Consider the following 15,982-nt stretch of genomic DNA (forward strand, 5'->3'; position numbering starts at 1 on the left):
AACATTTAATATTTTTACTTGCTAATATAAAAATAAAACTATATGCCAACTCTCCATCTGATTAGTTTTTAGCAGTATATAGCTTTCTTTTTTCATTAAATACATAAGAAAATTTTGACCATGATGAAAATGTTCTGATTTTTATACAAGCTTATTAGTGATTCCCAAAGTCAAATATCAGAGTTCAATCTCCCCAAAACATTTACTGAAGGAATAACAGGCCTTTTACCATATGCCTTACTTCATAAATTATAATCTTAACTATATTTTATTCTGTATTATTTAATAGAAATTAAGTAATGAGAAGTGGTTTATCTTTTCATAACTTAATTATGAAATTAATTATACTAGATATATATCATCTTAAGCTTATCCTGACTGACCTTGTGGTTAATCTTTCCAGATATGCAGGGAGAAATACTGGGCCCAAAGTTTTAGGGGCTTTCTTTATGACAAAGAATATAAAATGAGGTGTGAAAGCGAATATTTAAAATTAGAAAAGAAGGAATCTTGAAAGGAAGGCACTCTGGTGGATATGCTTTGTTAGCTTCACTGTAAACATGCCTCTGGCACATGTGTTCTGCAATTTATATCTGTTTTTTAAAAATAATATTTCATAACATTAATATACTTACTTGAATTGAAAATGAAGTAAGACCTTTTCTGTTGGAAATTAAGTGTATTTGTTTATGAGGCCTGGCATTGCCAAATAGATTGTAACGAAGGACACTCTTCATTAAGTGACTCAATCTTTGAGGCAGCGCAAGGGTTTGCCATATTTAAATCACATATTTAAAACGTGATAAAAGATGTTATTAAAAACTACTGTATTGAAATTAACAATATTCTGTTTTATGAATGTATCAGTTTAAACAAGATGCCTCTAAATGAGAGTAATATCATAATTTGAACTAATTTTAAAAGATTTTTGGTATACTTCCCAGAAACAGAAAATGAATGACTCTAATGATTGGGTAGTAAATCCACTTTTGAAAATCAAGTGGGTTTAATTCTTCGTTTTCAATGAAACTGAAAAAAGAATGGATCTAATGAAATTGCCAGCTAACAAATTTTACCGGTAGATCACTATATACTGTTTTGCTACGTACGTATCAGAAGGAGTTGCAGAAATGAGTGACATTGTTACGACAAAACTCCTTCCTTTCCCATCTCCTTATTTATACAAAAAAGTTTTCTCCATGTTTACAAATACAGAAATAAAATTAGAATTTATGTTGAATCTGGTCCCATTATAAAAGTAAATAATATTTATCTAAGCATATATGGACTAGTTGGAGGGGGAAGAAAAGCTACATTTATTAAGAAATGTCTCCAATGCAAGAGGGAGGGGATATGGGGATATATGTATACGTATAGCTGATTCACTTTGTTATAAAGCAGAAACTAACATAGCATTGTAAAGCAATTATACTCCAATAAAGATGTTAAAAAAAAATTTTTTTAAAGAAATGTCTCCAATAAAAAATTTTAAAGAATTATGCAAATTAGTAATTCATTTATATTGCTTTGGAAATTGCATCCTGGCAGTAACTTCAATGATAACTTAATCTAGAAGAAAAAAGTGAATACTTTTTTTGTGGTCATAGGAAATTTTAAAATTAATTTAAATTTATATATGTATTTTGGTTACAACGGAGATAGGTAATCAAAAGATTTTCCAAGCACAAAATATAATACATTATGCAAAATTTTGAGATGGGAAGTGGAAATATAATTTTCAGAAGAAAAAGCAATAATGCAAAGTTTCTATCAAGAAGAAAGTCTGTTCCTATATATTTTTAAGTGGGTGACAATGGGTATCAAATTGCTTTGGTGTCTGGATTTCCTTGTATACATCTAAAAGATTGATGTACCATACTTCAATGTCATTATTTACAATACTTTATAAAATATATTATTTACAACCATTTAAATTTACAAAGGAAAAAATTAGCTATCAATTTAAAAATGTGCCAGAAAGAATATAGTTTTTGATAATTCTTTTAATGGGTATATATGCACAAAGGGTTTGAAAATCAATGACCTAGATTCCTGCAAAAGTTGCCTAACTAGTCTTCTCTCTGCTGTTAGCCTCTTCTTAATATAATGTACCCTCTATACCTCTAGTTCTCAAAACTTTTGGTCTGAAGTCCCCTATACTCTTAAAAGTTATTGAAGTGCCCCCAAAGCTTTCGTTTATGTGGGTTGTATTTACCAATACTTACCATATCAGATTTCAAAATTAAGGAAATGTAAAAGTATAAACCCAGTAATGTTAGCATAAGTAACATTTTTATAAAAAAATAACTATTTTCCAAAACAAAAAATTTTGTATTTAGAGTAGTATGTTTTACATTTTTGTAAGTTTCTTTAATGTTGGTTTAATAGAAGACATTTTCTGTGAGTGGTTTTTTAAAAAAATTTTTATACAATTTTTAAAGGTTATACTTCATTTACAGTTATTACAAAATACTGGCTATATTCCCCACGTTGAACAATACATCCTTGTAGCCTATCTCAAAGGGCCCTAACTCCTGGGCTGCAGACTAGTACCGGTCCGCAGCTTGTTAGGAACCGGGCCACACAGCAGGAGGTGAGCAGCAGGTGAGCGAGTGAAGCTTCATCTGCCGCTCCCCATCATTCCCCATCACTAGCGTTACTGCCTGAACCATCCCCACCATTGCTCCCATTACCACCTGAACCATCCACTGCCCTCCCCCCACCGTGGAAGAACTGTCTTCCACGAAATCGGTCCCTGGTGACAAAAAGGTTGGGGACTGCTGGCCTATCTTATACCCAATGGTTTGTACCTCCCATTCCTCCATCCCTATATTGCCCCTCCCTACTGGTAACCACTAGTTTGTTCTCTATATCTGTGAGTCTGCTTCTTTTTTTGTTATATTTACTAGTGTGTTGTATTTTTTAGATTCTACATATAAGTGGTATCATACAGTATTTGTCTTTCTCTGACTTATTTCACTCAGCACAATACCCTCTAAGTCCATCCATGTTGCTGCAAATGGCAAAATTTCATTATTTTTTAAGGCTGAGTAGTATTCCATCATATGTGTAAAATGAGAGTGAAAAAGGGGTATAACATCTTAGTATTATTATAAAAATACTTTTGACCTCACAAACTCCCTAAAGGGTGTACCAGAGGTCCCCAAACTTTGAGAACTGCTGTTCTCCACCAAAAGTAGAGCTATATTCCTAAAATATGAGTCTCACCATTATCCCATGGATAAAGCCTCTAATATCCCACCTGCACACTGTCTAATGAATAATGTCTGAACTCACTAACATGGCACACAGAACTCAGTATTATTCCGTTTGTTCTGTGGTAACATCATTCACTTACAACCCTGCTTATCCTGTTATCCTTGTCATCCTCCTCATGGAGTGCCCTTCCTCTTGTCCATCTGGTGAACTATTAATCAATAGTTGAAATGTCATCTTTTAGTTGTGGTTTTCTCTGATTAATTTAAACCCTCAGCAGAATTACTGCACTCTAATGTTTTCGCATCATCTTCTTCATTGTTGCACTTACATACTGCATTGCAATGACTGGATTACACATTTGATTTTTCCTAAACTAAGAGACCTTAAAGGTAAAGGATTATGGATAGTGGACCTGTCAGTTGAATTTCCACGCTGTATCAAACTTTTCCATTTAGTTCAGCCTTCCTTGTAAGGCACAGTTCTTTTTTTTCCGATGCTCATCCTATCTTCTTATTCCAATTTCCTTGTATGGTGTTTGGAACACAGTAAGTGCTTAATAAGTAGGTGCTTAATAAGTATTTATTAAATTGTATTCACTAAGTATGCCAAAATCACTGGAGATCCATATAACTAATCATTATGGATTGCTAGTTAATTCCATTTAACTCCTCTAATTTCTCATTCTGGAAAAAAAGAATGAAATTCATGTATCACTGGGGACATGACCAAAATAAGACAGTCAAGTTTAGATAAGTCTTATTTTCTAGTTTCACTTATACCCTAAAAATAATTAGATAATGCTAATGCTCATAATTATCATCAGAATATTCCTTTAAAATGTTTTTAGTATTATAAAAAACTTCAAACATACACAAATTAGAGAACAATGAACAACCATGTACCTGTCACTTAGCTAAATTCATTGCCCACCTTGTTTAATCTACTACTCCCCACATGCACACAACAGTATTTATATGAAATTAGTTCTGGATATGACAGTATTTCAACCATATTTCGTACCATAACTATCCCAGTATGCATCTCTAAAACATAAGCAGTCTTCTTTAAAACACATTCACAATGCCATTATAAATCATTCTCCTGTGTAAGGGGTTCAAGATGGCAGCCTAAGAAGACCCTGAGCTCACCTCCTCCCACAGACACATCAAATTTACAGCTACACATGAAGTAACTTTCCTCTGAAAAGTATCTGATAACTAGATGAACAGCACCTCCACAACAAAAGATAAAAGAGACTCATTGAAACAGGCAGGAGAGGCAGAGAGACGGTCCCACCCAGGACCCCATCCCAGGAGCAAATCAGAAGGATCACAAAAATATATAACTTTTTGGAGTAAAAAAAAAGGGAGTAAAGGGATTGAACTGCAAATCACGTACCTCAACCCTTTAGTGCAGCACTGGGAACACGAGCCCCTAAAACATCTGTTTTTGAAAATCAATGGGCATTAAGTCCAGGAGAACCACATAACTGTATGGAACAAAGAACCCGCTCTTAAAGGGCTCACACAGACCCATCTACCCTGAGAAACAGCACAAAAGCAACAGTGTGAAAACACCTACACCATATAAGTGAGGGAAACCTACTTACTGATCTTAGAGCAGCTGCTAGAGAGGCAGGAACCTAACAGGACTTTCTCTGGAGACAAAAGCACTGGTAGATGACATCTTTGCAACCTCATTCTAACTTGCTGGTGATACAGCTAGTGGGCACTATTTTTGGTGCCCTTCTTCTAGCCTCCTAGCACCAGTGGGTGTGTTCCTCCCACCCTGAACCACAACTGAGCCAAAGCGAGCACCTTGAGTGCCCTGCCTACCCAGTGCAGATGTCACACCACAATTGGGCTGGACAAACACACGATACCCCACCCTCCCCACACAGCAGCTGCACCATAATTGGGATGAGCAAGTGCCCCAAACCCAGTCCACACTATGCAACAGCTCACTACAACCAGCAGGTGAGCACCCCAAATCCCACACATCCTGCATCATAGCAGCAGCCCTACCACAGCTTGTAGGTGTGCACAGTCCACATGAAGAACACCCGTGAGTGCCTGGGTCTGGTGGCCAGGGAGATGGTGCTTCTGGGCCCTATGGATTATCTCCTACACAAGAACAAGACTGGAAGAGGTAGCTGTTTCACCTAATGAATTTAGACAAATACAGAAAGTTATGCAACATGAGAAGGCAGAGGAATATGTTCCAAACCAAAGAAAAAGACAAATGGCCAGAAAAAGACATTAATGAAATGGAGCTAAGCAACTCACTCAACAAAGAGTTCAAAGCAATGGTCATAAAAATGCTCACTGAACTCAGAAGAATGGATAAACACAGCAGGAACTTCAACAAAGAGGTAGAAAATATAAGAAAGTACTAAATAGAAGTTATAACTAAACTGAAAAATACACTTGAGGGTTTCAACAGAAGACTTGATGAAGCAGAAGAACGAATCAGCAAGCTGGAAGATGAAACAAATAGAAGTCACCCAGATACAGTTGCAAAATGAAAAAAGAATTTAAAAAAGTGAATATACCATAAGGGACTTCTGGAACAACATCAAGCAGAACAGCATTCATGTTATAGGGGTCCCAGAGGAAAAGAGAAAGAGAGAAAAGGTCAGAAAAATTTGAAGACATAATGGATGAAAACTTCCCTAATCTGGGGAAGGAAGCAGACATTCTGGGTCTAAGAATTTCAGAAAGTTCCAAATAAGACGAACCCAGAGAGAACCATACCAAGACACATTACAATTAAGATGGTAAAAGTTAAGGATAAAGAATCTTAAAAGCAGCAAAAATGAACAAACAAAAAGCCCCCCAAACCCCCAAAACACTACCTATTAAGTACAAGGAAAATCCCCAAATCAGCAGATTTTTCAGCAGAAACTTTATTGGCCAGAAAGAAGTGGATGCCCTATTCAAAATGCTGAGAGGAAAAAATTTCCAACCAAGAATTCTCTACCAATTCTACTAGTCAAGATTATCAACAAGAATTGAAGAAGAGATGAAGAGTTTTACAAATAAGCAAAAGCTAAAGGATTTCATCACCACTAAACTGGCCTTACAAGAAGTGTTAAAGGGACTTTTCTAGGCTAAAAAGAAATGGCACTAATTAATAATAAGAAAATATATGAAAGTAAAAATCTCAATGGAAAACATACAGTAAAGGTAGTGGCTCAGTCACTTACAAAGCAAGTATGAAGACAAAAGTAGTAAAGTTAACTCAAATTACAGTAATTACTTAAGGGAAGCATAAAATAAGAATATGCAAAACGCATCATCAAAAATATAAAATGTGGCAGGGGGGAGAGTAAAAATGTAAAGCTTTGCTTTACATTTTAAGTTGTTATCAACTTAGAAGACACTGCTATATACATACAATGTTGTATATGAACACCACAGTAACCACAAAGAAAAATCTTACAGTACACACAGAAAAGAAAATGAGAATGGAATCTAAACATAATACTAAAAAAATCCAGCAAACCACATGGGAAGACAGAAAGAAGAAAGGAACAGAGAGGAACTATAAAAACAGCTAGAAAACAATAAACAAAATGGCAATAAGTACATACCTATCAATTACTTTAAATGTAAATGGACTAAATTACCCAATATAAAGACACATAGTGGCTGAATAGATAAAAAAAACAAAAACAAAAACCAAGACCCATCTATATGCTGCCTAGTAGAGATTTATTTCAGAAGTAAAGACACACAGACTGGATGTGAGGAAAAATTAATGAAAAGAAAGCTGGTGTAGCTATACTCACAGCAGATAAAACAGACTTTAAAACAAAGACTGTAATAAAAGACAAAGAAAGGCACTATACAATGATAAAGGGGTCAATCCAGCAAGAAGATGAAACATTTATAAATATATATGCACACTATGTAGGAGCACCAAAATATATAAAGCAAATATTATTGGCCCTAAAGGGAGAAATTAAAAGCAATATAATAATAAGGGGATTTTAACACCCCACTTACAGCAATGGATAGATCATTCACAAAAAAATCAATCAAAAAGGAAACATTTGGCCTTAAATGACACATTAGATGAGATGGAGTTCACAGATATGTTCAGAATACTCTCTCCAGAAGCAGCAGAATACACATTCTTCTAAGGTGCACATGGAACATTCTCCAGGATAGATCACGTGTTAGCCCAAAACATATCCCAGTAATTCAAGAAGACTGAAATCACATCAAGCATCTTTTCCAACCATAATGGTATGAAACTAGAAATCACAATAAGAAAATTGGAAAACCACAAAAACATGAAGATTAAACAACATGCGACTAAACAACTAATGGGTCAATGAAGAAATCAAAGGAGAAAATAGAAAAAAAACCTAGAGACAAATAAAAACAAAAATAAAGCACACCAAAATCTATGGAACGCAGCAAAAGTGGTTCTAGGAAGGAAGTTCATAGCAATACAGGCCTACCTCAAGAAACAAGCAAAGTCTCAAATAACCTGAACTTGCACCTAAAGTAACTAGAAAAAGACCGAAGCCCAAAGGTAGTAGAAGGAAGGAAATAATAAGATGAGGGCAGAAATAGAGACTAAAAAGACAATAGAATAGAACAGATCAATAAAACCAAGAGCTGGTTCTCTGAGAAGATAAACAAATCAAGAAGCCTTTAGCTAGACTAACCAAGAAAAAAAAGGAGAGGGCTCAAATAAATAAAATTAGAAACGAAAGAGGACAAGTCACAACTGATACCACAGAAATACAAAGGATAAGAGAATACTACAAACAATCATATGCCAACAAAGTGGACAACCTAGAAAGAACAGACAAATTCCTAGAAACATATAATCTACCAGGACTGAATCGTGAAGAAACAGAAATAGAAAGCCTGAATGCTCCTGAATAGTAAGGAGACTGAGTCAATAATCAAAAACTCCCAACAAACGCAAGTCCAGGAAACAGACAGCTTCACTCATGAATTCTTCCAAACATTCAAGTAAGATTCAATACTTTTCCTTCTAAATTTCTTCCAAAAAACTGAAGAGGAGGGAACACATCTCAACATGTTATGAGGCCAACATTACCCTAATACCAAAACCAGACAAGGACACCACAAAATAAAATTACAGGCCAATACCTGGATGAACAGAGATGCAAAAATCCTCAACAAAATATTAGCAAACTGAATTCAACAATACATCAAAACGATCATATCCCATGATCAAGTGGGATTTATTCCAGGGCTGTAAGGATGGTTCAATATCTGCATGAACAAAATGAAGGATAAATACCATACGACTGTCTCAATAGATGCAGAAAAAGCAGCTGATAAAATTCTAACATCCATTTATGATAAAAACTCTCAACAAAGTGGGTATAGAGGGAACCTACCTCAACATAATAAAGGCCATATATGACAAACCCACAGTTAACATCATAACATCATACTCAACAATAAAAACCTGAAAGCCTTTCCTTTAAGATCAGGAACAAGACAAGAATGCCCACTCTCACCACTTTTATTCAACACAGTATTGGAAATTCTAGTCACAGCAATTAAGCAAGAAAAAGAAAGAAAAGGCATCTAAATTGGAAAGGAGGCAGTTAAACTGTCACTATTTGAAGATGACATTATACTATATAGATAAAACCCTAAAGACTCCATGAAAAAAAAAAACAACTGTTAGAACTAATAAATTCAGTAAAGTCACAGGATACAAAAAAAAAAAATCAATATACACAAGCCAGTGACATTTCTATACACTAATAGCAAACTAACAGAAAGAGAAATTAAAGCAATCCCATTAACCACTGTATCAAAAAGAATAAAATACCTAAGAATAAATTCAACCAAGGAGGTGAATGACCTGTACAGTGAAAACTGTTTAAGACACTGATAAAAGAAATCAAAGAAGGCACAATTAAATGGGAAGACAGTCCATGCTCATGGATTGGAAGAATTAATATTGTTAAAATGTCCATACTGGGCTTCCCTGGTGGCACAGTGGTTGAGAATGTGCCTGCCAATGCAGGGGACACGGGTTCGAGCCCTGGTCCGGGAAGATCCCACATGCCGTGGAGCGACTAGGCCGGTGAGCCACAATTGCTGAGCCTGCGCATCTGGAGCCTGTGCCCCACAACAAGAGAGGCCGCGACGGTGAGAGGCCTGTGCACCGCGATGAAGAGTGGCCCCCACTTGCCGCAACTAGAGAAAGCCCTCACACAGAAACGAAGACCCAACACAGCCATAAATAAATAAATTAATTAATTAAAAAAAAAAAAAGATCTCGAAAAACTTGACAGGATGAGGTGGAAACTCATCTTTCTAAAAAAAAAAAAAAAAAAGTCCATACTACCCAAAGCAATCTACAGATTTAATGCAATTCTTATCAAAATTCCAATGACATATTTCACAGAACTAGAACAAATTCTAAAATTTGTATGAAACTAAAAAAGATCCCTTGAGAAAGGGAACAACCTTAAGAAAGAAGAACAAAGCTGGAGGTAGCATGCTCCCTGATTTCAAGATATGCTACAAAGCCACAGTGATCGAAACAGGTTGGTACTGGCATAAAAACAGACACCCAGATCAACCAAACAGAACTGAGAGCCCAGAAGTAAATCCATACATATATGGGCAATTAAATTATAATAAAGGAGCAAAGAACATACAATGGAGAAAGGACAGTCTCTTCAATAAATGGTGTTGGGAAAACTGGACAGACACGTGCAAAAGAATGAAATTAGACCACTATTTTACACCACATACAAAAATTAACTCAAAATAGATTAAAGACTTGAATGTATGACCTAAAACCATAAAATTCCCAGAAGAAAACATAGGAAATAACTTCATTGATTATTACTATAAATATATAAATGACAAACTATTAATAGTTAAAGTTTGAAGTTTGTGCTCCAAAACTTCATTTTACTGTACTAAAATATACTCACCAGAATATGGGACTTTCACCAGGTTCTTTCACTTTGTAGTATTCTTTGCCTTGTGGCAAGACTTTGGTTAAGCCAAAATCTCCTATTTTAACTCTGTTTTCATTCTCCACCAATATATTCCTTGTTGCCAGATCCCTGTGGATGTACCTTTTTGTACCAAGATACTCCATACCCTATGAATAAAATAACATTTTTCTTTCAGCTAGCTTTATAAACATAAACAATTTAAATAGTCTTGTATCTTTCTACTCCCTTAATTATCTAAGAAAAACTCTAGAGGACTTCTTAATAATTACTTCAACATATTCTCTTCATCTACAACAAACAGCCAGGATATTAGGTACCTTGCATATCTGAGATGTGTACTGAAGAAGTTTTTTATGATCTATCCGTTCTTTATGTTTTTGGAGATAGTCTCGTAAACTTCCATATGGTAAATATTCCATAATTAATCTTAGATTACGCCGGCCTATTAACACACAAATGAGAACATAACGTTTTACTCTGCTATATTTTACTGATGAACTATTAGAAAACAACTGTATAAAAATGACTTAAAGATATATAAAATCTGAGTCTAAGGGACTTCCCTTGTGGTGCACTAGATAAGATTCCACACTCCCAATGCAGGGGGCCTGGGTTTGACCCCTGGTCAGGGAACTAGATCCCATATACATGCTGCAACTAAGAGTTAGCATGCCACAACTAAGGAGCCTGCGTGCCACAACTAAGGAGCCCTGGAGCTGCAACTAACACCCAGTGCAACCTAAACATAATAATAATAATAATAATAGTAATAAAGCATGGCTGGCGTTTTTGTTTTTTTTTTTTTGGCTGTGTTGGGTCTTCATTGCTGCATGCAGGCTTTCTCTAGTTGCAGCGAGCGGGGGCTACTCTTCGTTGCAGTGCATGGGCTTCTCACTGCGGTGGCTTCTCTTGTTGCGTGTGCAACACGGGCTTTAGGCGTGTGGGCTTCAGTAGTTGTGGCACGCGGGCTCAGTAGTTGTGGCTCACGGACTCTAGAGCACAGGCTCAGTAGTTGTGGTGAACGGGTTTAGTTACTCTGCAGCATGTGGAATCATCCTGGACCAGGTATTGAACCCATGTCCCCTGCACTGGCAGGTGGATTCTCAACCATTGCTCCATCAGGGAAGTCCTGGAGTTATTATTAAAAAAAAAAAACCTGAGTTTAAGATGACAAAACCTGATTATAAAATTAAAGATGATGTAGTAGTTAAGAACAATGACTTTTTGAATCAAAAAGATTTGAATGGAAGTTTTAAAAATAGTTATGTTTTAATCTTCTGTAACCCTTTATGCAAACCAAAATAAGCTGATGAGAAAACTTCCTTTCTCTTCATCTGTACTGAAATAAAAGCATCTAATTTAAAAAAATAATATTTTCACAGAAAATTTTTCTTTAAAAATGACATTCCCTTGGTAAGTTTAAGCAAGAATGGTAACCACCATTCTCAGTGAAGAGAATGATCAACCAAGTAGTCAAGGACTTCCTGTAGTTACAGCCCACCAACACCAAGTACAATCTCCAGTCATACAGAATGCTTCTTCCTCTGGGCACTGGAATACTTTAAGTCCAGATCTTGAGGCATTATCTGTTTCTACAATACTACCCAGGATGTCAAAAACATACCCTGAATTCAAAAAAGGTATCAATGGGCAACATACCAGCACTGTAGCACACTCCCTTGTACTTTACAATGTTGTCATGTTGCAAGGATTTAAGGATTTCAATTTCCCTTTCAAAGTCTCTGAGGTGCTCTTCAGTACTGTGCTGGAGCTTCTTCACAGCCACCACCTCTCCAGTGTTGTCTTGTAGAGGGTCATACCGGCACATCTCCACACTCCCAAAATTACCCTAAACAATACATCACATTAAGATAGAAATCTCAACTTTTCTAGAAAAAGTACTAATAAATTCTGATTATACAGGCAATTTTCAGCAGCTAGAAGATGTATCTCGAAACTCACATTAAACAACTTTCAGAAGAAGAAAAGGAGATAATATTTCAATAGGTGAGTAGTAAACTTAAATATTTAATTTCTTTAAAAGGAATTACAGGCTGAAATATAAAAACTTCAAAAAAGCATTTAAACAAATCATAAACATTAATTTTTAAGATAAGCCAAGGGACATGCCAGGGAATTCCTAAATTTCTATCACTAACTTCCAGGAAGAACTTTTCTTCTTCACAATATAGCCTTTCATGTCACTGTCAGTGAGCTATATGGAATAGGGTCTGTTACAGACTGAATGTCCATGCCCATCCCCCCAAATTCATATGATAAAGCCCTAACCCCGAATGTGAGTGTATTTGGAGATAGGGCCTGTGAAGAGGTGATAAAGATTAAATAAGGTCATAAGGGTGAGGCCTTCATCCAATAGGGCTGGTGCCTTTATAAGAAGAGGAAGAGACACCAGTTCTCTCTGCCATATGAGGACACAGTGAGGAGGTGGTCATGTGCAAGCCAAGAAAAGAGCCCTCACCAGAAACTGAACCCTACCGGAACCTTGATCTTAGACTTTTCAGCCTCTAGAATTATGAGAAATAAATGTCTGCTGTTTAAGCCAAGGTCAGCCTGTGTGGTTGGCAGCTTCTGTGATTATCTCCCAATGTTCTCTACATTCTGACATTCAAGCTCTTTTAAAATCCCCTCCCCTTGAGTGTAGGCTGGATTTATTAACTCATTTTTAATGAACAGAATATGGCAGGAGTGATAAGATGCCACTTCTGAGATTAGGATATAAAAAGACAATGGCTTCGATCTTGGGTATTTGCTCTCAGCTCACATGTTGTGAGGCAGCCTGTGGAGAGGCCTGTGTAAGTGAGCTTGGAAGCAGATATTCTGAGGCCTTGTCAACAGCCATGTGGTAAGCTTGGAAGTAAGTCTTCCCCTAGTCAAGCCTTCAGAGGAGACTGCAAGACCTGGCTGACACCTTGATTATAGTCTAGTGAGAGACCTTGAGCTAGAACCACCCAGCTAAGTTACTCCCAGATTCCTGACTCACCTAACCTATGTGATAATAAATGCTTTTTTGTTTTCAGCTGTTACGTTTTAGGGTAATTTGTTGCACAGCAATAGATAACTAATACACCCAAATACATACTTTTTTTTTGTCATTGCTACATACTTTGAAACATTCCTGAGGCTATTTTACAAACCAGGAATGACAGCAAAGTATTAATATAACTAAGCCAATACATATATAACCCCCAATGTTTAGCTCTGGTAAAGCTGGATCAGAACATTTAGTTTAGATTCAATACCTAAGTGAGGCCTTCATAATATATCCAAGCCAAAATCCAGTTCATAAAGCCACATGGTACAGCATCCTATACTAGCAAGCTTAGAGGAAGAAAGAGGGCTTTACCACTATGACTGGACCTGCTAAGAACTAAGGTTTTCTTGGTCTTACTTAAAATATGTAGGCTATGCATGACTGTGTGACCTTTCAGCAGGAAGAGACTGTCTGCTAGTAAACATGGTCCAGTCAACATCTAGACTCTGAACAAGCAGATTAATTATTTCTCTCTGAGATGACTGAAAAAGGACATGGGTGGAAAGGCTTAATTAATTGTTCCTTTCTGTATCTCATAACTAAAGCAGCCTCTACCAAGAAAGAGTCTCATGGTCAAATTAATTGGGGAAAACACTGTCTAATTTATCCATCTCTTGAAAATGTTCAATGCACAGTACATGTTAAAGGTTCTGAGAAGTTCTTCAGTAAAGACAGCTGTTTATTTAACACAGCATTTCTTCAACATCTGACAACTAAACCTTTTTTCTACAAGCACTTTTTTTTTAACTTTTTATTTTATATTGGAGTATAGTTGATTAACAATGTTTGTTAGTTTCAGGTGTAGAGCAAAGTGATTCAGTTATACATATACATATCTGTTCTTTTTCAAATTATTTTCCCATTTAGGTTGTTACATAATATTGAGCAGAGTTCTCTGTGGTATAGAGTAGATCCTTGTTGGTTATACAAACAGTCTTTAAAATTTTGTGGAAAGTGAACGTTAGAGAATCTCTTAAGCCTTTTTTTCCCTAAATAAAATGTTTTACGATTATATTTCAACTATTTAACAATCTTCTGACATCTTACCTTGCCAAGTTGCTGTAGAAATTTCAAGTGTCTCTCTTCAAATTGTGTAGGGTCTCGGTCTTCAAAAGCACCAGAAAACCCTAGGGCACCTATTCTCATATTAGGTAACATGTCATTTTCTGTTAATAGTTCGTAATCTGGAGAAATAAAGAATATTTCTACCATAACCTGGCAAATCCATTCTCTAGGTTAAAATAATACATATTCAAGCTGACCAAAATAATCAGAATGAGTTAGAAATACTAAATACAAATTGATACAGGGCAACTCTAATAGTTTTGATTATGTTAATGGAAGCCTTGAATTATAACCCATAATCTAACAAGTTTTCAGTAAAGATTTTTGCAAAGGATAAATGAATACTTTCCAAAATAGGTAGTTTTAATAGTTATAAAGTAAGATTATATGCCGATTTTTGTGATGAGAACAGCAAATAGTATTGGAACAGGAAATACTTATAGGTCAGACAAATGTATATTTAGCTATGTATTTTAAAGGAGGAGAGGACAAACAAAAACAAATCTACTTCATGTTTACAAAATTAATCAATTATAGAATATATGAGAACTAGTTAAAAAAAACAAAGAATTGTTTTTAAAAAGTCAAATAAGTCAAATAAACTTCTACAGTTTACTACTCATTAACTGGCAAACTAAAATGAGGTTATTAAAAGGGAAAAAGCCTTTTTTAAAAATGGAAATACTTCACAATCAATGAGACCAGAAAATGTATAAAGTAGGAAAAGTCAAATGAACATAAGAAATTAAGAGGGTCTAAAAGATATCAGGGAACTTTCCAAAATTACAAAATTAGTAAGGATTTATTAAATATAACAAAGATAGAAAGATAGCTGGAGACTCATTAAGATTGCTCCATCAATACGTACCTGGAGTAAACAAACTATTAAGATCTCGTATGATGGCTCTGAAAGAAGGCCTAAAATCTGGTTCGTAATCCATACAATTATTAATAAGATTTGCTAATTCTGTCCACTTTGGTGCAGGAAGCTGGTGCCTATTTTCATAAAACTGTAGTTTCTATAATTAAAGAACCACATGTTGATAATAAATTATAAATGCCATATCAACCTTTTTAACATAAAATGGGCTAAAGAATATCAAATCATGTGCAAGAAATATCAGGGATCACAAGGTAATTCCAACTTCACAGTTTACATGAACTTACTCTTTGAGAATCCAAAGCACTCAGGGGCTTATCTCCTCCACTGCAGATTTCCCACAAAGTGGTACCAAAACTCCATTTGTCTGTTGCCAAATTTAGATTTTTAGGATTTTCAATGCATTCAGGTGGTACCCATGGTATTCTCTCCTGCAGAACTTTCAAATGATAGGAACAAAGAATGGTTAAAGAGTTCCCACAATTAAACAATTCTTATATATGTTAATAATTAATAATTTTTGCTGCATAATTAAGAGATTTAAGAGTACAGAGTCCTTTCTCCTTCACCATATGAATATATATTCTCTTTCTTCACATCCCATTCCAAAGGGTAAAATCCCCCTGAGTATCAGATCTAAGATCCTGTAACATTTTCTGCCCTACAGTCTCTGTCTTCACTTCATATAAAGGCATCAAGTTTAAGTACTATTGGTTGAAATAGGAAACCATGCATCAGTGTACAAAAGTTGATAAATTTGGATTCTAAGTTTAGACATTCAATTAGAGAA

At 35.6% G+C, this 15,982-nt stretch overlaps 1 protein-coding gene across 11 annotated transcripts in view; it reads right to left on the reverse strand.

Annotated features, from left to right (window-relative positions):
* JAK2 (Janus kinase 2) overlaps nucleotides 1–15,982 on the reverse strand; it is a 265,376-nt gene that overhangs the window by 6,467 nt on the left and 242,927 nt on the right. For all 11 annotated transcript variants that reach the window (XM_057547977.1, XM_057547975.1, XM_057547978.1 and 8 more), the window contains 6 exons: nucleotides 15,480–15,631; nucleotides 15,181–15,331; nucleotides 14,295–14,431; nucleotides 11,855–12,044; nucleotides 10,513–10,637; nucleotides 10,169–10,341 (listed from right to left, as the gene is read on the reverse strand). In XM_057547977.1, coding sequence (XP_057403960.1) covers nucleotides 10,169–10,341; nucleotides 10,513–10,637; nucleotides 11,855–12,044; nucleotides 14,295–14,431; nucleotides 15,181–15,331; nucleotides 15,480–15,631 — 928 coding nt within the window. The remainder of the gene's footprint in view (nucleotides 1–10,168; nucleotides 10,342–10,512; nucleotides 10,638–11,854; nucleotides 12,045–14,294; nucleotides 14,432–15,180; nucleotides 15,332–15,479; nucleotides 15,632–15,982) is intronic.

The sequence above is a fragment of the Balaenoptera acutorostrata genome, chromosome 6, assembly GCF_949987535.1.
Source record: "Balaenoptera acutorostrata chromosome 6, mBalAcu1.1, whole genome shotgun sequence".
Taxonomy (NCBI): Eukaryota; Metazoa; Chordata; class Mammalia; order Artiodactyla; family Balaenopteridae; genus Balaenoptera; species Balaenoptera acutorostrata.